The sequence below is a fragment of the Macaca fascicularis genome, chromosome 10 (genome assembly GCF_037993035.2).
Source record: "Macaca fascicularis isolate 582-1 chromosome 10, T2T-MFA8v1.1".
NCBI classification, from domain to species: domain Eukaryota; kingdom Metazoa; phylum Chordata; class Mammalia; order Primates; family Cercopithecidae; genus Macaca; species Macaca fascicularis.
The window spans coordinates 25,663,009-25,688,514 of record NC_088384.1 but is presented as its reverse complement, the minus strand read 5'-3'; the positions used below and the strand labels follow the sequence as shown (position 1 = coordinate 25,688,514).

The window sequence follows — 25,506 nt, the reverse complement described above, 5'->3', positions numbered from 1 at the left end:
GCAAAGGACCACTGGGATTGTCCAGCCCAACTTGCTCAGTATATAGATGGGAAAACCTGAGGTCTGCAGAGGAAATATCTTATCCAAATTTATAGTATGAACTGACCCAGAGTACAGGTGTCTTGACTTCTAGCTCTTTTTAATTGCACAAGCAATCTATGAATACTTCCTCTCTTAAAGAACTTAAAATATATCAGAAGGCTAAAATCCTGTTTGCCACCACTGCAGTCTTACGCTTCCTTCTCAGAAGGATTCACCATCTTTAGTTTGGTGTATATCCTTCTATATCTCTTTCTATATGTATAGATCATAAACATATACGTGTACTTGTAGCAAATATGTAGCATATTTGTGGGATTTTAAAAAACATAAATTATATAATTATGTGTTATGCTTTTCATAAATTTTTACAATTTACTTCTTTCCCTCAACAGTACACCTTAGAGATCTTTCCTTACCAGTATGCCTAAGTCCATCTCATTCTTTATAATTCCTGCACAAGCTGCCATGCTTTATTTAACTATAGTGTCCTTATTTCAATTTTAGGTGCTTTCCAGATATTTGCTATTAATTTGTCAAGCTTTGAAAAACGCACATCCTTATAAACATGGGTAAACGATTCTCTGGATCAAAGGGCATTTGCATTTTAACTCTAATAGATATGAGTGTCCTGTCTGCTAGGAGACTGTATCATGGTAGAGAACAGGACTCCTATTTATACCTGCTCCCATATTACCTGGTGCGTGGGAAGACCCAATAAATGAGCCTCTTGGATATATCCCATTTGACTGAGAAAGAAGGTCACTCTAAAAACAGAAGAGAGGGAGAAAACAGTCTTCTGCCAACAAAATAAAAGCATTCCCCACATTATTTATAAGGGGATGTCAACTCAAGAGAAATACACCTAAAGCGTTATGATTTACAGCCCAGGAATCGCGCCGCTGCCACTGATAAACGCAAGCGCTTCTGGAGACGAAGACACTAAATTACCTTTGTCGCCACAGAGAGGGGGTTTATGGGCTGGGTGGTGGCAGCCACACTTTGTTCAGGAGTTTCTCTTAACATCTGGCCGCAAGTGGTGCCTGGGCTGTCCAGGGGCTGGCATGCTCATGTTAGTCCCTGCTGTGTGCCTGGCCTCTCCTTCTCGCCCTCCTTCCACCGCTCTGTGGATGAGAGTGCGAGGGCAGTGAGGCTCTCCCAACTTCTTCTTACCCTTACAATACATTGGGCTTCCTGAGCAGGATCTAAGCCCCATTTCTTTCTAGATCCTCACCCCAAGCCCAATAAAACCCCAGCCATGGTCACTCACCCTGTTCTGCAAGGTCCACATGCTGACAGGCATGACGACCTAGCTAGCTGTAGAGACTGCCAATGTCTTGTCATTGGGCAGTTGCTGTTCTCATTTCCTGGGCAATTATTCCAAATCATCCCGACTTCCTCGTGATCTCTCCCCATCACTCTCAGGAGGCACCTCCTCTCCTGTTTCATTCAAAGTAAAATAATAATGGCTTTAACTTCTGCGGTGATGTGTATGCATTCATCTCTATCTGCCCCCGTCTTCCCTCTGGTCTCAGAAGATGAGGTCCAATCCTGTTCTGTCTGAAGCTAATGGGGATCCAGGTCTTCTTTCCCCTAAAACACTGTGATTCATCTAGTGTCACCTCTGTCTCCTGCGTCCTCAACTTTCCTTGTTTTACTTCTTCCCCCAGAGGTTATAAACACCTGAGGTCCTCCCATCCTAACCATGTCCTTGTCCATCACCCTGCTGTCCTATTGAGTTACTGCTTTTCCTTCCTTTTGATTCGAGCTTCTCAGACATGTTGTTAACAGGCACTATCTTCACTTACTCCACATTTACGCCTTAATGTGCTGCAGCCCAGAGACTGCCCTGCCACTCCACTGAAACCTTTCTCACTGTGTCAGCAGCTTCCAAAGACACAGATCAGGGGACGTTCTCTAGTCTTTATATTTTCCTGGACTTTTCCCCACTGCTGAACATTTCTTGGAACTCTTATCTGCTTGACCTTGACAAGATTTCTGTTCCTTGGTGCTCCTCAAAACGTCTCTTCCCTGGTCTTTGCCTGGACTTTATCTCCAAATGCCAGGGTTCACAGGTTAGTGCCCTCACCTGGCTGTTTCGCTCTCCGCCCGATAGCAGGCGATTCTCCTTTTGTGATGTTGGCTCTGCAGCTGTCAGCAGGTGACCCCCAAATACAGACGAACAGCGTTTATATTCTCCCAAGTTTTAAATTTATGTATCTTATCTTGTGGTCTACGCTGATCACCAACCAGGTATCTCCCTGATGTTTTAACTCAGCATGTCCAAGAGGAAACTCATCCCGCCCCACCAGCCCTGTGTTATCAGGATCATTGAGTGGTTCTGTCATTCATAAAGCACCCCGTGCTGGAGCCCTTATTATCTTAGGTTATCATTCCCCTCTGTCATCCCCATATTCAATGAATCCCTAAGTCTTGTATTCTACCCCCCACCCAAACAAATACTCTTTCTACTTCTCTCCATCCCCCACTGCCAACACCTTTAAGTCAAGCTACCATAATTTTGCTCCTAGACTCTGGCAAAGACCTTTCAAAACCACCCTCCTTTAGTCCATCCTCTATACTTTAGCCGGTATGATTCCTCTAAAAGGAAAATCTGGTTTCAGTGGCTCCTCATTGCCTATAGTAGGGGTCAGCAGACTCCTGTCCACAGGCCAAATCTGGCCCTTGCCCTGTTTTGGTAAATAAAGTTTTATTGGATCACAGCCATGCTTATGGTTTTTTGAAAAAACATATTGACCATGGCTGTGTTTTCACTGCAGTGGCAGAATTGATGAGTTGCAACAGAGACCATATAATGCACAAGCCAAAAATATTTGCCATCTGGCCCTTTACAGAAGATCTTTGCTGACCTCTGCCTTACAAGGTAGGAGTCAAATGCCTTAGCCTGACTTACATGGCCCTTCATGATATAGGTCTTGCCTACTTTGCTGGTCTTATTTCCCTCCTTTTCGTCACAATTTGTACCCCAAATAGTTTGTAGCTCTTCTGCATGTACTATGCTAGTTCGTAACTCTAGTCCTTTGTCTGTGATATTCCCTCTGACTGAAACACCCTTCCCATGTTTCTTGTCTCCTCTTAATCATCCTTCAAGACTCAGCTCATGCATTGCCTGCCACAAGAGCCTCCCCGATCTCCTGGTGGGTCAGGTGCCCCTCTACTGTTATGTCACAGAACTCAAATCTCCCTCTCCCATAGCATTGTCCATATTATGTAGATATAATCTTGGCAAGCTGTCTGTCCCCTTCATTAGGCTGTGAGCTTCTTAAGGACATAACCCTTGTCTTTGTCCTTCTTGAACCTCAGCACCTAGTACAGTGCCTGTCACATAGTAGGTACTCAATAAATACTCATTGAACGGATAAGTGCCCAGTGGATTGAAGTAAGATGGCTTCTCATCAGGGCAATGAAACAAACAATATCAAGAACCCGTGATAGATTTGCCAAACACATTAACTGTCTCCTATCACAGAACAAGTTATTGGAAACATGAAACAGAATTGATGAATTATAATGAGAACAGAAGGTCTGGGGTTCAGGCCCTCAGAGTGCAGGTGGAGGGCAGAAGCATGTGGTGGGTGGTGGGCTCAGAGAGTTCAACAGGGCCTGACCAGTGGGCCTGAAAAACACACTCCAAGAATGTAAAGGGTAGATCTGTTTTCTAATACAACCTCTCCTTTACTAGTTCCTGACTATGAGCAAGTTACAGTCTCCGAGTCTCAGCCCCTCCACCATTAAATAGGCTTTAATAATGTTCCCTTTGCAGAGCTGAAGAATTAACAACCAAAGCAAATTAGCACTCTAGAGTACCCAGTGGAAGGCCTGCTACCACGTTGGTGTTTAATAAGCAGAAACTCCCTTCCATCCTCTGTCCTTCATCCCAGAGCAGGTCAGGTGACGCTGCTGTGCAGAGGCATGGATGCTGACAGGCAGGACTAGGGAAAACTATGACTGGGTGCTCCACATGCCAGAGATTGCAAAAGTGGGCTAAACTCACAGCAGAAATCCATGAACACAACAGAAAACCTCTTGGCAATGAAAGTGGAGTTTCGGTGAGCTCACTTTTAAGTATGTTAAATTTCGTGTGTTTGGGGACATCCAAAGAGAATTGTCCAGAAGCTTTTTAAACTCTGACCTGGACCCCTAAGGAGGTATCGAGAAACCTCTGCATAATGTTAGGATTCTTATGAGTATAGGTGACGTAAAACATCAACCTGGCTAGAGTAAGAAGGAACATTGATTGTTTCCTGTAGCTGGGAAACCAAAAAGGAAAATTTAGCTTCAGGCATTGCTAGATCCAGGAATTAAAAAATGAACATGGGGATTTGGTTCCCCACCAACCTCTCTGCTCTGCTGTCTTCTGTGTTGGTTTCTTTCTGAGGCAACAAGATGGCGGCCAACAGCTCCAGATTCATGCCTGCACCATTCTGAGTCCAGTAGTAAAGAGAGCTTCTCTCTTCTTCACAGTTTCACAAAAAATGCAAGCCTGAGTGAGCCTGAACCAGTCATAATGGACAAGGGGACTGAAGGAGCCTCTTACCTTTGACCTAAGTCAGTCTTTCACCTGGCCCTTGGAAATTCCCACCAAACCATGAGAACAGTAAGGGAGGAGGGGTTCCCCAAAGGACAATGAAGGGCCTTACCTGAAGCAGGAGAATGAAACTTGGTAGATGAAAACTATAAGCATAGAAAATGTTTTCCACCAATGGGGAGGCTGAACTACAGGAATGGGCAAGACTATGAAGACAAAGAATGGTAGGGAGGAAGGAAACGTATTTGAGTGTTTGGGGTCCCCATTCAGTAACCTTGGGAAATCCAACTAAAATGGTGTATCCTGATCAGAGACTTTATTTATCCCTAAATTTCAATGGCCAATCCATCACCACATAATTAGTAATGCTGTGCTTTGAATTTATTACCAACCCCGGCTTTCTACTGTTGCTATTGGACTTGTACCATATTGCAATGTGAGCATGGAGATTATTGTATAAATTCTTCTCACTCACATAATCATCGTGATTTTAATTACTGTGTAATCTTTGCTAATTACTGTTGTATGTATCATTTGCTTTGGTGCCGATTTAACACAACTGCTTTTCGTTTGGCTAAAAGATGGCATTACAACTTTTCCTTTTTGCAGGGGAAAATTTGCTTTCTGTAAACATTTGCAGACCCAAACTTTTGGCTTGCAGTTCTTGGTTTAAAAAGAAAGATGCAGATCTTGCCACCACCCCTGTTTGTTTTTATTTGGGATAAGACTGGTTTGAATAAGTAAAAAGGTCTAAATTACACTGTATTGTCTTTAAAAAAAAAAGTTGTGTTACTTTCAAAGAAGGGCAATTACTCTACTACAGACAGGAAGCCAAAGATGGGTCATGTGAGGGCTGCTTAAATGAGTAGATAAGACTCGTTTGTAATTAGTTCATTAATTATAGATATGTGAATAAATGGTACTTAGCTTTAAAAACAGCTCGTTCCCAAGGTGGGTTAAGCATCTGATGCTAATCTTATTTCAATAATACATTTATTTACTGGTCTCTGCCTTCTTAAAACTGGGAGCTCAGGATAATTTTAATCTATCCTGGAAACACTTAATGAATGGGCCTCTCATGAATATGGTTTTATGTCTTACTAGGACATAAGGAGTATTTTCAGTTTTATTAGTATTAGGAAGATTAGTGGAAAAGATGTTGAAACTGAATGCACAGAAATATTCAATGCAAACACATTAACCATGGACCAAAGGCCTGAGCAAGTGAAACCAGGTGAAGTCTGAATGTAGACACAGGATTTATCCTTAGGACCCAAATCTTAGACAAGTATTTATAGGAAGGAAGCCTGTTTCCTGTCTGGAACTCCAGGTCTTGGATGGTAGGTCTGTGGACCTTTTAGAAAATTTGAGACTCACCTAAGCTGCAAGTTTGTAGAAAACTATTTGGATACATCATTGATGGTTCAGAACACTCTTTTAAAATCTGTGGTTCTCTGTTAAGCTAAGGTTTTGTTACACAAATTTGCCATTGAAATATATATACAGAAAAGTGGGTCTTAAGGAAATTTTCAAAAAATTGGTCATGCCTCATTCATTTGTAATTACTAACAAAATCCAGACTGGACCATTACAGTGCCCCTACAACTTCCTTGTGCCCATTCAAGCCATCACCTCCTCCTTCCTCAAAGATACCCACCATCCTGACTTCTAACACTGTATATTAGATGTGCCCCTTTTTGAACTGTGTAAATGGAAGCATCCAATATGTCCTCTTTTGTGTCTGGCCTCTTTCTTTCAATATTATGTTTTCAAGATGCCCCCACACTGTTGCATGTAGCGGTAATTCATTTATTTTCATTGCTCTATAGTCTATAACAGTGGCTCTCAACTGGAGGCACTTCTGCACCACTGCCCACCTCAACAGGGGACAACTGGCAATGTCTGGAGACATTTTTGACTGTCTCATGCTACTGGCATCTAATGGGTAGAGTTCAACGATGTTGCCAAGTATCTTACAATGCACAGGACAGGCCACATAGAATTATCGGGTCCAAAATGGCAATTATACCACCACTGAGAAACCGTAGTCAATAATATGCCATTGTGTGAACATAGAGTAATAATTAATTCTATTATTAATAGACAATTAAGTTGTTTATGGTTTCCCATGATTATGAGTAGTATTACTGTGAACAATCTTATGCACATCTTTTGTTGCATGGATATACAGATTTCTGTTGGGCGTATACTCAGCAGTAGAATTGCTAGGTGTTTTTTCAGCTTTGGTAAATACTGTCAAAACAGTCATTCCAATTTATGTAACCGTCATCAGTGAATGAATGTTCTGATTGCTCTAAATCCTTGCCAACGCCTGGTTTTGTTACTAAAAAAAATAGCTATTCTAATAGGTGTTAGTAGTTTCAAATTTTGGTCTTCACTCACATATCCCTGGTAAATAAACCTTTCTATATGCTTATATCTTCATTCGCATATCCTCTTTAATGAAGTGTCTGAGAAAGTCTTTTGTCCATTATTTTTATTCTTTGGTTATCCATCTCTTTTGTATTGATCTGTAGTTCTTTATGTATTCTAAATGCATGCCCTTCGTAAGGTATGTGGGTTTTCTTCCACTCAGTCACTTGCCTTTTTCACTCTCTTAATGGTTTATTTTTATAAGCAAAGTTCTTAATTTTAATGTAACCCAGTTTATAATGTTTTCCTTTATGGTTGGTACTCTTTATATATTGTTGAAAAATTATTTGCCTACTTTGAAATCATGCAATATTTTCTTATTTTTTGTAGACATTGTATTGATTTACCTTTTATATCTAGATATACAATGCATCATGAATTGATACTTATTTGTGGTGTGAGGTAGGGCTCGCTCTTTTCCATATAGATATCCAGTTGGTCTAGCACATATGTTTTAGAGAAATGATATTGTCCACATTACACAACAGTATGAATTTGTCATAAATCAAGTGATCTTATGTACATACGTCTGTCTCCAGACCCTATTCTAGTTCACTTTTCTATGTGTCCATCCTTGAACCAATATAGCATCTGGAAGTATAAGTTCTCCATCTTAATTCTTCTTTCAGGTCAGCAAATGACTCTCAGGGAAATGCCACATCATACTGTGTTCACCTTCAGTGTATTTCCCTCTTTCCAAGATTTGGCCTTTTGAGTCCTGGCTGCTTTGATGGCTTTCCACTGTCCTTAAATTTGAATTCTACTTTTCTGGCTTTCCAGGTAGCTCTGATGCAAGCTACTATATCTGGAAGCTGAGAGCTGAGCTAGGCTTTTATTCTTTTATGTAAATAAACATTTTTTTTCTAATGTACACTTCCACCAACAGTGTATAAGCATTCCTTTTTATCTGCAACCTTGCCAGCACCTGCCATTTTTTGGACTTTTTAATAATAGCCATTCTAACTGGTGTGAGTTGGTGTCTCATTGTGGTTTTGCTTTGCATTTCTAATGATCAGTGATGTTGAGCTTCTTTACATATGCTTGTTGGTCACATGTATCCCTTCTTTTTAAAAGTGTCTGTTCTTGTCCTTTGCTCACTTTTTAATGGTTTTTTTTTTCTTATACATTTGTTTAAGTTCCTTATGGATGCTGGATATTAGACCTTTGTCACATGCATGGTTTGCAAATATTTTCTCCCATTCTGTAGGTTGTCTGTTCACCTTGTTGATAGTCTCTTTTGCTGTACAGAAGCTCTTTAGTTTAATTTGATCCCATTTGTCAATTTTTGCTTTGGTTGCCATTGCTTTTGTCATCTTCATCATGAAATCTTTGCCCGTTCCTATGTCCAGAATGGTATTGCCCAGGTTGTCTTCTAGAGTTTTTATAGTTTTGGCTTTTACATTTTAGTATTTAATCCATCTTGACCACTGTGGAAAACAGCATGGTGAGTCCTTAGAGACCAAAAGCAGAAATACCATTTGACCCAGCAGTCCCATTACTGGGTATGTACCCAAAGGGATATAAATTGTTTTACCATAAAGACACATTCATATGTATACTCATCACAGCACCATTCACAATAGCAAAGGCATGGAATAAACTTAAATGCCCATCAGTGGTAGACTGGATAAAGAAAATGTGGTACATATATGCTATGGAATACTATGCAGCCATAAAAAAGAATGAGATCATGTCCTTTGCAGGGACATGAATGGAGCTGGAGGCCATTATCTTTAGCAAACTAATACAGGAACAGAAAACCAAATACCACATGATCTCACTCATAAGTGGAAGCTAAATTATGAAAGCACATGGACACATAGAGGGGAACAACACACACTGGGGCCTATCAGAGGGTGGAGGGTGGGAAGAGGGAGAGAATCAGAAAAAATAACTAGTGGGTACTAGACTTAATTCCTGGGTGATGAAATAATCTGTACAACAAACCCCTGTGACACAAGTTTACCTATAGAACAAACCTGCACATGTACCCCTGAACTTAAAATAAAAGTTTTTTTTTCTTCTATGCCTAGGGAAACATGAAGTTTCACTCATATTTTCTTCCAGTCCTAACTTAGTGAATCTACCACCCCCTCCAGAATGTAAGTTCCCTGAAGGCAAGCACTGTTCATCTCTGTGTTGACAGCATCTGTCATCACGACACTCAATAAATGATTCAGGATGGAAGCAAGGAAATATTAATGGATGCATAATTTCCATTCACTTAAAGCTGCATCTTCATGGGGAGCTGAGTGCTTTTATGAATTAGTCTGAGGTTTTCTGTGACTATTGCCATTTCACCATACTCTGGTGAGGCAATGTCTCTGCATGGAAAGTGAAGGGATGCATTAAATTCGCTTAAATATGTTGAATCCAAATTGAATCTACAAGCCAAGTAGATTTTAATTACTCTGCAAATCTAGAATTACGTTCTTCAAAACATTGTGAAAATTGTAGCAGAAGGTAAAAGACTCGAGTTGTAGAGCCCGTACTTGCACCATCTCATCAGAGTGTGACTTGGGAAGTTCTATTCCCTTCTCTGTTTTTCTAGGTGTAGAATGAGGGGTTCAAACCAGATGAGGCCGCAGCTCCCTGTCGATTTGTTATTCTAGAAATTGATCACATCCTGTAGAAATGAAACAAGGCTCTTGGCTTAGTGTTAGAAATATGGAGAACTCACTTTAGATTGTGTACTGGAAGTGGGTTTTCAATCTTGTTTTTCAGCCAGGAGAAGTGGATGTGACTGACTGGAGAGTGGAAATACTGGGTTCTGAATTATTCAGCCCTTTGCACATTCTTTCCACAGTTCCACAATCTCCCATCTTTGTACTCCTCTATTCCTTCATTCTTTCCATTCTACAAGCTTTCTTTGGGGCATTCCTGATGTTGGGGATTCATAGAAGAAAGATGTGGTCTCCTCCAGAAACTAACAGTCTTGCCGGGAGATACAAATAAGTAAATAGACAACAGCAGTACAGAGGGGGACACAGGAGGCTGTGGGAGCCAGGAGAGGCCCCAATCCAGGCCAGAGGGCGGAAAGACTTCCTGGGGGAAGCTACAGTTGGGCTGAATATTAAAGGGTGAGTGAAAATGTTTGTCTGGTTTTTCTTGAAATATAGAATAATGGTTTATCAGAATCACCTGCAGAGTATCAGTTCCTTCCTCTCTGACTCCCTCCTAATTCTTTCTTATTAGGCTAATTTCCTTCCTCCCTCCCTGCCTCCCTCCCTGCCTCCCTCCCTCCCTTCCCTCCCTTCCCTCCCTGCCTCCCTCCCTCCCTTCCCTCCTTCCTTCCTTCCTTCCTTCCTTCCTTCCTTCCTTCCTTCCTTCCTTCCTTCCTTCCTTCCTTCCTTCCTTCCTTCTTCCTTCCCTCCCTTCCTCCCTCCTTCCCTCCCTCCCTCCCTCCTTTCCTCCTTCCCTCCTTCCCTCCCCTCCTCTCCCCTCCTTCCCTCCCCTCCTCTCCCCTCCTTCCTCTTCTCCCTTCTCCTTTCCCTTCCTTTCCCTTATGAAAACAAGTTGACAACATCACAACAGCTCTCCTTAAATAGTTTCACATCTTTCTTCTAAGAAGGACATTTTCTAACGTATCACTATCACACTTAGGAAAATTAAGAAATCCATAACATTATCCGTATTTATATTACCCAATTATCCTCCCATATACCCTTTTTGCCTGTTCAATTTTTCTTATTATTAACATCTTGCATTACTCTTCAGTCTCTTTTAAATGAGAATGATCCCCTTATCACTACCCAGCTCCAGTTTAACTGTTTTTTTTTTTTTTTTGCGGAGGGTAGACTTCCAAGGGTGACTTGAATGGGCAACTCTATGCAAAAATTACTGACCTTTGTCCCCGGTAGCCAGTAAGAATGTGTGGGTGAAGTCAAGCCAAATTCTGCTGAGCCGCAGAAGGCATGGAGGCAGGTGTCCACTCAGGGCAGCTCGATGGATTGGTTTGTAAAATTGTCAAAGACTCGGCACTGACCTTAAGCATCAGAGAGAACAGCAAGCAAGCCTTGAGAGCGACCTTGTCTCATAAAAACTGCCATATTGTAAGGAATGCAGGATATTCACCATGTCTGTTTCCTGACTCTATTCCCCATGCCAGGAGTGGCCAGGCATGGGGACAGCATGGGGACAGATTGCTGCTAATGTCACCTCCCCCTCACTTCCCTGCTTCCTTGGCATCCTCCTTACTTTGAACTTCCCTCTCAGCTAGGGGTGAGGGAGCTTCCTAAGCCTCATTTTCCTCGGCCTGTGAAATTTAGATATCAGCCCTTGCTTGTCAAGAGTTTTGCAGATTGAGTAAGCTAAGAATCGATAGGAGGAATCTTCTGCTCTTGCTTGGAATGTCTTTCTCGAGCCATCGTCAACACTGAAATCCTACCCTTCTTCCAAAGCCTGACTCAACCCACCTCCTCAAGAAAGGCTGTGCATGGCCGGGCGTGGTGGCTCACGCCCATAATCCCAGCACTTTGGGAGGCTGAGGTGGGCGGATCACTTGGGGTCAGGAGTTGGAGACCAGCCTGGCCAACATGGCGAAACCCCATCTCTACTAAAAATACAAAAATTAGCTGGCTGTGGTGGTGGTGGGCACCTATAATCCCAGCTACTTGGGAGGCTGAGGCAGGAGAATTGCTTGAACTTGGGAGGTGGAGGTTGCAGTGAGCCGAGATCACGCCATTGCACTCCAGCCTGGGCGACAAGAATGAAACTCCATCTCAAAAAAAAGAAAGGAAGGCTGTGCACCCAGGCACCAGTACTGACTGCTCTCTCCTTTGCCAACCTCTTGGTGCATTTATAGTCTGTGCTTCACAGTGTCTCTGGAATTTCTTGCATTGCTGACCCTTCTGCATGTTTTTTTCCAGACTCAACACCTACACTGCTCTCCCCAGGAGGGGAGGGCAGCCCATCTTCTGCTGCTATGTGCTCGGAACATTATAGGTAGACAGACAGACCAGGGTGGGAGTCTCAGCTCTGCTCCTTCTCAACAAGCCCATTTGCCTCTCTTAGCCTCAGCTTCCTCATTTATAAAATGGGACGATAAAGGGCAGTAGAGTAAAGCAGTTGGGAGCCATGGGCCTGGGGTAGGACTCCTTGGTTTAAATCCATGTTCTCCCACTTATGACATGACAAATTACTGATTCTTTCTGAGCCTCGGTTCTGACAGGGGAAGATTGCAATATCTGCTTTAGAGGACTGTTGTGAGCATAAACTTGAGTAATGTCTATAAAGCCTAAAGGCGTAATACATGACAACTCTAATGATGTGGTATTTACCTGTGCACCACAGTAGCTTAATAAGTGCCTCCCATTGCCTGCATAAGGCATAGTCCTGGGTACCATGTCAACTTTTATTACAGACTCTCTGTTGTTATTTTGGACTCAGTTACCAAATCTTCAGGCCATCTTCAAAGAGCATCTGGTTTCCCATCTCAGGCCTCACCAGTATTAAAGAACATCAATATGTTTTTAATTTCCTCTTTAATTTCAGGGAATGGATGAAGAATGGGGGCTGACAGCATGCTTTGGGGGATGATTCACAGTGTCATTAAATCTGTATTGAGTTTCCTGTAGCTAGAATTGGCCCAGGCTCTGACCACACTCAGACCTGGGAATTATGTTTTGTTTGTTTGCTTGTTTTGCTGTGTGATTAAATCTAATGACAGTAAATCCAGCATCTCCTTGACTTGGACTTTCTTGGTTCATTACATTGCAGTGGATTTTGAAAAATATGTGTGTGTAGATGTAAATTCAACTGGTTGAGGTTTCCCATCAGCCTTCTGCCCGGTGGGTGTGTGATGTAGTGGAAGGAGAAGAATGGGATTCAGAGCTGGCCCACCAGCGTTCAAATGCAGGCCATGCCACTTAGCAGTATGGCCTTGAGCAAATGGTTTCTCACCACTGAGCCTCAGTTTCCTCATTTGCAAGGTGGGGTGATGCCTCTGATGTTGATGGGGTGATGCTGCTTAGCTTGATGAGATACTGCCTACGATACATGCAGATATAGGTGCCTTCTTTGTTCTTCGCCAGTTGTCATGGAGCATCTGCTTCTGTGGTCGACACTAGAGATAAAATGATGGGGCCCCATTCATAAGCTAATCTGAAAGGGGAAGGGATATGGTCCAAGCAGGAGACACTGTCTCAGACACTAGCTCGTTCTGAGGCTGAACCAACCACCTCAGTCTCCACTTCCCTTCTCCGTGCTGTTCACAGTAGGCTTATACATGGGAATTGTTTACTCTTGAACATCTGCCCTCAATCTGAGGTCTTCTCTAGCACTGATGAAAGAGGTCATTAAAGAAAAGCAATCAGACAAGTGTTAAGGTTTTAAAATTTATGTTAAACCATTATGTCAAAGGATTAACTTTGAGATAAATAAGTAATGCATGAAAGTTTAACTGTAGTGTCTTTTGCCTCAATGGCAGTACTGGGAGTAATGGGAGTAGAAATGGCTTCCACTCTTAAATACTGAGTATGCATATGACACGCATCATCTCTCATTTCTCACAAGACCCTGGGTTCTAGGGCAGTGTCATTCCCACTCTTACTCCTGTGTAAGTTCAGGCTTCAAAAGATACCTGGGGGCCTGGACGCCATGGCTCACACCTGTAATCCCCACACTTTGGGAGGCTGAGGTGGGCGGATCACTTGAGGTCAGGAGTTCGAGACCATCCTGACCAACATGGTGAAACCCTGTCACTACTAAAAATATGAAAATTTGTCTGGTGTGGTGGTGTGCACCTGTAATCCCAGCTACTTGGGAGGCTGAGGCAGGAGAATCACCTGAACCCTGGAGGCAGAGTTTGCAGTGAACCACGATTGTGCCACTGCACTCCAGCCTGGGCAACAGAGCAAGATTCCATCACAAACAAAACAAAACAACAAAAACAAACAAACAAAAAACAAACCTGACTTGGAATAGACAGAGCCGGGATTTGAACTCAGGTCTCTCTGCGTCTGAAGCTTTTTTTTTTTTTTTTCCTGCCTTGTAGGTTAGAAAGAGTGGAAATTTCAGTATTCCTGAGTTTTCATGTCCTAGTTTACCTAATAAACTTCTATAGCTTGAAGCAACCCATACTTACAGCTTTTTCATATAAATACCCTTATTCATCAATTCATTTTATAAGTCCAATATTTATTGGAACCTACTGTGTGGCAAGCGCTAGAGCAGGATTCATAACTTGAACATTTTATTGAGCACCTACTATGTGCCTGAGGACTGGCAATTCACTCATGCATCCAACACATGTTTATGGAGCACCTACAATGTGTTAGGGCCCTGGTGCTTCCCTCGCTTACTCAACACAAATTCATTGAGCACCTACAGTGACATTGTTCTATAGACATTGTTCTATAGACACTGGTAGCAGGGAATGCAATGCATAAAAATCCTGCCCTCATGGAGTTCTGATCTCCACAGCATTGCAAGGCCAATCTGGTTTCCCTCATTTTTCAGCTAAGGAAGCTGAGGGTTAGAGAAGTTAGGCAGTGGTCCCCAGGTCACGTGGCTAGTGAGTGGTAAAACCAGACTTGGTTGCCAGCTGTGTGTGCTTGCAGAGGTTACTCAGCCTCTCTGTACCTGGAGATCACAATCCCTATCTCTCAGGGTTGCTATGAGGGCAGGAACCATCCGTTTGCTCTCTCCTATATTCCTGGTATCCAGCACAGCACCTGGCGCAAGTAGGTATCTAGTCAGGGGTAGCTGTTGTGACCAATGACTATTTCATCCACTAAGTTGTAGAACCAGCCCAGCATCTTTGTGGCTGGATGCTCAAGGACTATCCTCTGGCTCTTTCCCGTAGCAGGTATACCAGAAGGATATTCCTTTTTGGACAAACTGCAGGGCAGGCAGCAGAAGTCTGCGAGGGTTTTCTGGAGTCTCTCCTTGAAGAGTAACAGTACCCCTGCCTACCCTGTCTCTCAGTGACTCTGAGAGCCTTCTATACATCATCTCTCTCCCTGGCCCAGGCTCCGGGAAGCACACACCGTAACATCCTGATTATCCGACATCCCTCCATCATGATGATGATGGGGAGTTCCTTCCGAGCCACACCGAGCTGGTCCTGTGAAGACAGCTACAAAGAAAAAAAAAGACTCTTACTGGCCCCCAGATGAAGTCAGATAGGATGTGTCTGAAGTGTCCAGCGCTGGGACAGGAGCGGGGGTGATCATCCAACCTCACTCAGCAGAACTTGGGATCCTTATCCCAAAGCCTACAAAAGGACATCTGAATTCAGGTTAAATTCTTCAGTCTCTACAGAAAGGAGTGGATGCAAGGAACTTTATACCTTGAGAGGTGGTGCAGACAGGAAATGGAAAAAGCACTTGCAGAGATGTGGGTGGATTTCTGCATGGGAAAGCCAGGAAGAAGCACTTGGCCGTGGGCAGCTTCTTTCTTTCCTTCTTTCTTGCCCTCTCTTCCCCCTCTCTCCTCACTTGACCCCCACTTCTTCTCCTCTCCAGCCCCCACCACCAGGAGTCTACACTGCATGGCTTGTTTTCCTGTTTTAAGCTCCCCAGCTGAGGTTTCAAAGGCACCAGACCATTCCAGAAAGGTGGGACTCAGCTCACTCCAATCTCAAGACATCAGACCCCGTGACAGCCAAGCTGGGCCTGAGTGGCTGTGCTGGAACATCTTGGCTTCTATGCCTTGTAGAAGGCATTGCCCCTCAAGGGCCCCAGGGAAGGCGAGTGAATCTTCCCCTGTGCCAGCATAGCTGGGAACCTTCCTGGCTTGGGCCTAGCAAACCTATGGCCTCTGCACCTGATCACCAGCACTCAGACTGTGACCTCCAGATCCCCATTTCCGGGCAGCCAGTTACTTCACCATGGACCCCAGCCTATCTTGCCTTTTTGTCAAAGCCGAAGATGGCAGATCCTTCGTTGCCAGGCAGAAAGGCCTCTGCAATGTTCCTTTCTCTCCTTCTTGCCTTTGCCTAAGTCTCCTTCCTTCTTCTCCATCACCACCGCCCTTCTGGGTCTCCTTCCTCTTTCTCTCCATCTCATTTCAACTTCTTTCCTGTTTAAACTGCCTCCTCTTCTTTCATGCTCTGACCCTCCTTCTCTTCTTCCTACATTTCTTTGCCCTCCCTTCACTTTTCTCATCCTGACTACCTCTTCTTTCTCATCTACCTTGATTGAATTTGACAGCATTTGCTGAACATCTACTACATGTTGGGCTCGGTGCCAACTCCGGAGGTGCAGAAATGAGAGTCAGCAAGACACTGTCAGTTCAGACTTGTGGTCTGTGATTCTCCTTCCACCTACTTTTATGCCTTTTTTCCCCCCTATGTTTTTAGCTCCCCCTCTTCCCTCCTTCTCCTCCACTTCCTCCTCTTGGGACTTCTTCACCCTCCATTTTCATGCCCTGCCCTGGCGTCTGCAGCCAGCAGTGGCAGTGGAAGCTAGGGTGAGCAGGATGGCAGAGTCCCGGGAGATTCGGTGACAGGAGCCCTCAATGTTGCCCTCCTCACGTGGCAGGCAATGGATGAGACAGAGCATCCAAGACACTCATTCATCACACCCGCCTCCTTTCAGGACCAGGACAGGATGGAAATGACTTTTGTCAGTTCTGCAGCAGCCCACTGCCCCTGGCAGCTCCAAGCTGTTTATTAATAAAAAGTAGGGAATAAAAAAAAAATACAGGCGTGTGAATGCCATCCTGCCGTGTATTCGGGGAGTGATTCCAAAGCAGTGAAGTTGACAAATACGCCTTCGGGGAATCACAAAGGAGCCCTCTATCTCCTCTTCCAGCCCGTGTCCAGCTGTGATGGGAACAGGCAAGAAATAGGAAAGGAGGGAGCTGCTCTGGGCAAACGTGTGGCCTTTGTTTTAGCACATGGGAACCAACCTACCTTCTTGTGGTGAGCTGAAGGTCACCTGCCCATTCATTCTCCTGTGCATCCCTCTTTGAACTTCAATTGAGGCTTTTATTGAGTCCGGTGTGGGGTTGGGTTCTGGAGATCCAGAAGTTAAATAGTAGTAATAATGATTGCCTTTAATTATTAATGATTAATAACCATTTATTATTGGTTATAAATTATTCATAACCACTAACCATTATTGGGGTGATTAGGTGCCAGAGACAGTATCAAGGGCGTTTCTTTCACTGTCCCGGCTGCCCCAGGAGGAAGGCACCATGACTAGGGTTCGGGGAGTGAAAGGAGTACTCCAGGTAGAACCGCTCATGCAAGACCCAGAAGCAGGGAGGGCTTGGCCTGTCCCAGGAGACCAGCGTCCTGGAGCAGGGTGAGCAAGAGGGCAGGAATAGCAAGCCTGATCACACAGGAGAAGGACTGAGGGTGATGGTCGGAGAGAGAGAGGAGGTAGCTCCTCCACGTTGCCACCTTGACACCCAGATCTTACCATCACCAGACCGCTACTGCAATCCTCTTCCTCCCATCTGACATGGGGAATAAGGAGAGGCGGATGATCACAGCCAGCTCTATGCCTTGTCCTCATGAAGCCCTTTAGCTGGGCCCATCGTTGCCATGGCGACCTCACACAGGCCCCCAGCCTGGGGAGCTCCTGCCAGACCTAGAGGAGATAGGTTTGTGGAATCACTGAAGCTCTGTCCTCAGGGGCACTCAGGAAGGCACGGTCTAGGTGCCTGTGTCAGTCTCTTCTGGCTGCTATAACGAAAACGCCATAGACTGGTTGGCTTATAAACAACAGAAATGTATTTCTTATAGTTCTAGAGGCTGGGAAATCTAAGGTCAAGGTGCTGGCAGTTACATTTGTTGTCTGATTCATAGATGGCCATCTCACTGTGTCCTCACACAGTGGAAGGGGTGAGGGAGCCCTCTGGGGCCTCTTTTTAAGGGCACTAATCTCATTCACAAGGGCTCCACCCTGGTGACCTAATCACCTCCCAAAAGCCCCACCTCCTAATATCATCACATTGAGGATTAGGTGTCAACATATTAATTTTCGGGGGAGGCAAACATTGAGTCTATTTCAGCCCCCACCTATTTCCCTGGGAAAGATGCTGCTCTCCTGCCCCAACCATTCCCTCCCTGCCTTCCATGGCATCACCTCAAGGGACCTTGGCTTGGCTTCCTTCCCAGATTCAAAAGCCCATTGGGTCATTGTGGTCAGTTCTTTTTCTCCTAAACTATCCTGTGTGATCAGGAGGAAATGGTGTTATCCAGCTGGGTAAGCAAGAAGTCTTCCCCAAAGTCTTGTAGCAGAATCTCAGTCACGCTTTATACATAGAGGTCCGAGTCCTGCAGTCGTCCCGATTGTTACAGTTCCAGCAACAATGCACTCAGAGGCAGGGACCCCATGATTGGAAACCCGCGTATGCATTGCCCTCAGCGTCTCTTCAGGCCTGCGCCCACATTGGCTTTATCTGCAATGCCAAAACTCTGGCATTTGGCCACTTTTTACTTTAAAAAAAAAAATAAATTGTGACTTTGCTGGTGGGAGGGAAGGGGGTCGTTTCTCTTAGAGAGAGGACAGATAGATTTTATTTATTAAAGGAAAGGTTGGTGGACTCCAGTCTCTCTCCTTTGAATGATGCCATTTATTTTACAGTCTCTAATTTGGTCCCACTGTGAGGCTTCTACTTTTCAGAGGCAAAGTGTTTCTGGCGCTGCTGCTACAAACTCCCTCTGCATAAAAGCCACGTCTGGTGGAGTCCCAGAATAGAAACCGTCTGTCCTCTTGTGTATAGTCTTGGTTTTAAGTTGATTTCATGTGAGTCTTTCCCTTCTGGGGGAACAAGATTTTACCTACACCCTCACCCCATGAAACAATCAGGGATGTCATGGGGCATCCTGTGGAGACACATATTTGGGTCTTGACTCTCAGAAGCCCCACTTAGTGGGACTGTCCTCTGGGCTTGGCCCTAAATAAACAAACAACCCACTGCATGTCCCCTTCCGGTCTTGAAGAAGCCAACTACTTATTTCACAGTAAGCTCTGGGATGATAGGTCCTATCATGTCAGATATGATGCCTCATAAATCTAATTCATCCGTCCTAGCTGCAGTTTTAATCTACTCAAATGTACTTAGCTGGGTTTAATTATAGACAGAAATTGCATTCAGAAAGCAACAAGAAATCATTTACATGGCTTGAATTTGCACATTAAATCATATGGTTCATTTGAGAGTGCGATAGGGATGGTATTTCCAAAGAAAAATAATATTAGTGCCTGTGCTTAGGGGCCCTCACACCGATTGCACAAATTGTATGAATTGCACAATTTCTACAGACTGCATTTTTCTTCTTGGCACAGGATAAATGAGGAGGCTGGGGACGCTGAGAGGACCCAATCGGCACCGAGCAGAGCCTGGTCCACAGATGTCCGCAGCAAGACCTCGGGAGACAAGCCTGTTTCTCCCCACTTCATCCGCCGGCAAAAGTACTGTCATTTTGGGGACGGCGAAGGGCTTGCCGTCCAGAGAAAGGCCACAGAGAGATTAGAAGCTGCGTCCTCTCCCCTGGCTTCTCGGAGTACAAATACATCCCCGCTGTCGAGGGAAAAGCTGCCCAGTCCTTCAGCGGCCCTCTCGGAGTTCGTGGAAGGGCTCCGGAGGAAGAGAGCCCAGAGAGGCCAGGGGTCCACGCTGGGCCTGGAGGACTGGCCCACTCTCCCCATTTATCAGACGACTGGGGCTTCCACACTAAGGAGGGGCAGGGCTGGCAGTGACGAGGGAAATCTCTCGTTGAGGGTTGGGGCAAAGTCACCCCTGGAAATCGAAGGGGCCGCTGGTGGTCTCTTGAGGTCCACCAGCCTCAAATGCATCTCTTCAGATGGTGTTGGGGGCACGACCCTACTCCCCGAGAAGGCGAAGACCCGATTCAGTTCCTGCGAGTCCCTCTTAGAATCCAGACCGAGCATGGGGAGAAAACTGAGCTCCCCGACCACACCCAGGGACATGCTGTTGTCACCCACACTGCGTCCTCGGAGGCGGTGTCTGGAGTCCTCTGTGGACGATGCGGGCTGTCCAGACCTTGGAAAGGAGCCGCTCGTTTTCCAGAACCGCCAGTTTGCCCACCTGATGGAGGAACCTCTAGGCAGTGACCCCTTCAGCTGGAAACTCCCAAGCCTCGACTACGAACGCAAGACCAAAGTGGACTTCGATGACTTCCTCCCAGCTATCCGGAAGCCCCAGACGCCTACATCCTTGGCCGGAGCAGCCAAAGGTGGGCAAGATGGTTCTCAGCGTTCAAGTGTCCACTTTGAGACAGAAGAGGCTGACCGTTCCTTTCTCTCGGGGATCAAGACCATTTTGAAAAAGAGCCCAGAGCCCAAGGAGGATCCTGCTCACCTGTCCGACTCGTCCTCATCCTCCAGCTCCATCGTGTCCTTCAAAAGTGCTGACAGCATCAAAAGTCGACCAGGAATCCAACGACTTGCGGGTGACGGTGGTGAGGGAACGTCCCCCGAGCACAGAGAGCCAGGAGCGGGGAGGAAAGACGACGATGTTGCAAGCATAATGAAAAAATATCTCCAGAAGTAGACACCAGTTCAGGTAAAAGCAACAGGCTGGGGCTGTTCTTGGGGAATGAGAGTTCACCTTGCAGCCTTGGGGAGAGCAGGTGCTCCTATACTGTCCTTACTGCCACAACTAATTTCTTTAGAGATCAAGATTTTTAGAGGTTTTAGCTGAAGTCATGTGTTGCTGGATGCAAAGCCTTTCACGAGCCCTCAGCTGGGTACCTCCATTTCCTTGTACTTTGAAATGCAGACACATCAGAAAGTAAGGGGTTCCTGTGGGATGACGCTAAAGAAGGTGCTGGATGTGGCTGGGCGCGGTAGCTCACGCCTGTTATCTCAGCATTTTGGGAGGCTGAGGTAGGTAGATCACCTAAGGTCAGGAGTTCGAGACCAGACTGACCAACAGGGTGAAACCTTGTCTCTACTAAAAATACAAAAAATTAGCTGGGTGTCTTGGCTGGTGCTGTAATCCCAGCTACTCAGGAGGCTGAGGCAGGAGAATCGCTTGAATTGGGGAGGCGAAGGTTGCGGTGAGCTGAGGGCACCACCACTGCACTCCAGCCTGGGCAACAAGAGTGAAACTCTGTCTCAGGAAAAAAAAAAAGAAGAAGATGCCAGATATTTAAAATTTCCTCGCCCTGCTATCATTTTCTTTTCTTAATGTCATTCCACCTGGGGTTGAAGGAGCTGCGATGGCATTCTGTCCACATAATGACGGGAGATCCGTGGTGGGATCGCAGACATGCAAAGGGCTGAGTTGGAAGAGACCTTCAGAATAGTGGAGTCCACTTGCATTACGTATGGAGAGAAATAGGCCCTAGGTTGAGCGGGGAGGGAACAAGTACAAAAATCACAGAGCAACAGTGCAGGAGAAGTAACTACTGGCTGCCCTTCCTCCCGCTCCTAGCACTCATCCTGTCACTCATCTGGAGTCAAGGTGAGAAAAGGAATTCAGGCCGGGCGCAGTGGCTCACGCCTGTAATCCCAGCACTTTGGGAGGCCAAGGTGGGCAGATCACAAGGTCAGGAGATCGAGACCATCCTGGCTAACACGGTGAAACCCCGTCTCCACTAAAAATACAAAAAAATAGCAGGGTGTGGTACCAGGTGCCTGTGGTCCCAGCTACTGGGGAGGCTGAGGCAGGAGAATGGCATGAACCTGGGAGGCAGAGCTTGCAGCGAGCTGAGATCTCGCCACTGCACTCCAGCCTGGGAGACAGAGTGAGACACCCTCTCCAAAAAGAAAAAAGAGGAATTCATTGCTAACCAAGGCTTACATTTATTGAGTGGACACATCAGACAGTCATTTAGTACTCCTGATATCCCCAAGTGGTGGTGGATATTATTTATCCCCATTTATCAGGTTGACAGACTGAGGATCAGAAAGATTAAAGTCACTTGTACAGAATCACCAGGGCAGAATTGGGTTTCCAGCTCTAGAATCCCTACATTTATCTTTAAAAGTTTTCCGTAGGGACACATTCCTGGCATCTTCATGAGTGAAATTAGAGCTGCCTGAGAGTCTATGAGCCCTCGTAAATCTCCCAGTCACTGAATCTCAGAACTCACTGCAGCTCAAGGCTCAGATGGTTGAGCGATTTCATATGGCTCTCAGGATGCACCTGCTGCAACCCGCAGGCCTCCTTGACCCAAATGAGCCACACATCCTCTATTTCTTCGAGAGGCAGCCTCAGCCCATCAAAAAGCCATTGCCCCTTCCGCAGAGACAGGCTTGGACTATATCAGAGCAAACTAATTTGACTTAACATGGCCTTCTCTCTGCTCTCAATTACCGAGTAAAGATCTGATATTCATTTACATTATTATGCTCTCGGGGACATAGAAAGCAGTTTCAAAGGCCAAGTAAAGGGCACACATCTATGAGGGGAACAGTCCTTAGCAGAAGTCATCGCAGAACATCTTGTCTCTGCCATTCCGTTTTAATCAAGTCCCCTTCCTACCCTGAGCAAGGTTCTTCTCCAAGGATGCCAGTTTTTCAGCTATACAATGCAGCACCTCCAACAATGCAAATGCATGGTGGGCTTTGGGACCAAGCAAGACCCCCCAAGGCTCAGTTCTGCCCTGTAACTAGCCATTGGACCCTGGACAAATGATACAGTCTCTCCAAGCCCCTGCGTCCTCAGTTGGAAAATAGGGATAAGAGTACCAGCTACCTAAAGTAACACTGTGGATTTCATGAGAATATGAGAGATTCCTAGAATAGAGCATGGCACCCCATGGATGCAGTAAATGCCAGGTTACTTTGGAATTTTTGGACCTTTGGGAAATCTCTCCCAACTTTTTCCCCCACTTGTTCTCCTTCTGCTGCCTATACTCTGCCATCCCTTTCTGTGGAGTTGCTACAGTAATGCCACCTGGGAATACAGAATTCCAGGCCCTCCACCCCATTCATTGTCTCTATCAAAATGTACCCATCTTCCTGGCCAGGCACAGTGGCTCATGCCTGTAATCCCAGTTCTTTGGGAGGCTGAGGCAGGAGGATCACTTGAGGCCAGGAGTTTGAGACCAGCCTGGGTAACATAGTGAGACCCCACCTCTACAAGAAATAAAAAATAAAATATTAACTGGGTGTGGTGACATGTACCTGTAATCCTAGCTACTCGAGAGGCTGGAGCAGGAAGATCACTTGAGCCTGGGAGTTGGAGGCTGCAGTGAGCTATGATTGCACCACTGCACACTAACCTGGGTAACAAAGTGAGACCCTGCCTCAAAAAAAAGAAAAAACCTTACCCATCTTTTGTCCCATTCATCAACTCTGACCTGTGTTTGCTTCCAGCCTCCTTGAAGCTGCCCTTGAAGACTTCCCAACTCTACAATAACTTGGAGACAGAGAGACTGGCCAGGCCTCCCCAGTGGCCAAAGCCAGCCAGCACGGCCACCCTCAAGAGACAAGACGGGCCCACAAAGGCAAATCCTGCGGGGATGCTGGGCTCCCAGTGTGGTTGGCCTGAACAAAATAAAGTGTTGACTCCTGGGCATCTGTGCCTTCTCTATGGCCTTGCTACCTGGGATTCCAGAGTGTCGATGGGGTGCAGATAGGGGTAGGACTGTTCCAAAGAATAGAACCAACCCGAACTGTGTGTAGTTTGGGGTATATACTGCTATTTCTCTTCCTACATGTCTACATGCCATGACCTGCTTCCTCCTCTTCACCTGGCCAGTTTCAGCTCACTTCTTCCAGGAAGTCTTCCCTGATATATCAAACAGAAACAAATGCTCCCCCTCCATGCTCCCTTAATCCCCATGCTTGTCTATCATATTCCTTTGCCAATTCATTTCTCTATCCTGTGCATTTATAAGTGTGTACAAGCATTCAAGAAACTGATGAATGATGAATGAATGAATGAGCCAAAGAACAAATAAATGAGCCCACACACCCTGAATGCATGTGACACACTGATATATATGCATCCTACAAATGTGCACCCACATCAACATTCAAGAACCTTGAATTTATTCCCTTTTTACCAAGGCGAAGCTAGCATATGTGTGCCCACATTTAGGTAGCAAATGCTGCCTTTATTTAAATTCCCACTAGCATAGACTCCATATCCTACCCCAAATTTGTCTTCATCCCTAGGACCCCTCTGGTGTAACCAATCATAGCTCCCACCCGTGGGAGGGAATTCCCATTTGGATCACTGCTGTGTTAGTTTGCAAGGGCTGCTGTGACAAAGTACCATAGCTGGAGGGTTGAAGTCCAAATTCAAGGTCAGCGGGGTAAATTCCTTCTGAGAGCTGTGAGGGCCTCTCTCCTTAGCTGGTAGATGGCTATCTTCCCCCTGTGTCTCCTCATTTCATCTTCTGTTCATGTCTGTATCCAAATTTCCCCATTTCATATTGGATGGGGTCCGCCCTAATGACCTTATTTTAACTTGGTCACCCTGTAAAGACCCTACCTTTTAATTAAGTCATTTTATGAAGTACTGCAGGTTAGAACTTCCACATTTTTTTGAGTGGGGCTGGGGAAGTGGGCACAAAATTCGACCCATAATAACTGGTAAGGTCACCCCAAAAAGAGGAGCTCTCATCTCTGATCATCCTCACTAGAGACTCTGGGTAGAAGTGGGGCAAGGGAGGAGGATGGGGCAGGAGGGAAATTCACTGGAGCCCCTCTCTGGAGACCTCACCGTCTCTGGAGACCTTCCTGCCTCTCTGATGGAGCACGTTGGTGAACAGTGGACCCTGTTGTCTCTGATGCAGACTCAGTCTCCCACTTGGTGAATCCACCATCCACCTCTTGCCATTCATAGGAGGGCTCTGGGTCACTGGAGAGTGCTGGGATATATGGGGAAAGCAGCCAGGACCTCTGGCAAAGCCCCGGCAAAGAGGAGGCACCACCCAAAAGCTCGCCAATGCTTAGGTGTGGGGTGGGAATGGGAGAAGACCCAGGCTCTTGCATGAGGCTCTTCCCAAGGTTTCTGCAGTGAAATCCATCGAGTCATGGAGTCTCAGCCAAGTCACTTCCCTCACTGGGTCTCAGTTTTCTCATCTCAGTAATGGGAACAACAGTTACTGAACTTCATAAAACCCTGGAAAGGGAAAGTGTAGCATACTGTATTAGTTTGCTAGAGATGCTGTAACAAAATTCTACAGCCTGGGTGGCCTAAACAACAGAAATTTATTTCCTCATGGTTCTGGAGGCTGGAAGTCTGAAATCAAGGTGTCAGCAGGGGTGGTTTTTCCTAAGGCCTCTGTCCTTGGTTTATTGATCGTCGCTTTCTTGCTGAGTCTTCACGTGGTCTTTCTTCTATGTGGCTGCACCTCTGGTGTCTCTCTGTCCAAATTTTCTCATAAGAACAGCAGTCATATTGAAACAGGGCCTACCCTTATGGCCTGATTTTAATGACCATGGTTTTTTGTTTTTTTGTTTTTTTGAGATGGGGTTTCACTCTTGTGGCCCAGGCTGGAGTGCAGTGGTGTGATCTCAGCTCACCACAACCTCCGCCTCCCGGATTCAAGCGATTCTCTTGCCTCAGCCTCCTGAGTAGCTGGGATTACAGACATGTGCCACCAG

The 25,506-nt window shown here is 45.6% G+C and overlaps 1 protein-coding gene across 5 annotated transcripts in view; it reads left to right on the top strand.

Annotated features, from left to right (window-relative positions):
• The window catches only part of MYO18B (myosin XVIIIB), a 300,194-nt gene extending 276,727 nt beyond the window's left edge, over positions 1-23,467 (top strand). For all 5 annotated transcript variants that reach the window (XM_065522341.1, XM_074004130.1, XM_065522339.1 and 2 more), the window contains 2 exons: positions 19,264-20,503; positions 23,266-23,467. In XM_065522341.1, the coding sequence (XP_065378413.1) occupies positions 19,264-20,491 (1,228 nt within the window). In that variant the 3' untranslated portion in view covers positions 20,492-20,503; positions 23,266-23,467. The remainder of the gene's footprint in view (positions 1-19,263; positions 20,504-23,265) is intronic.
• Positions 23,468-25,506: the final 2,039 nt, after the last annotated feature.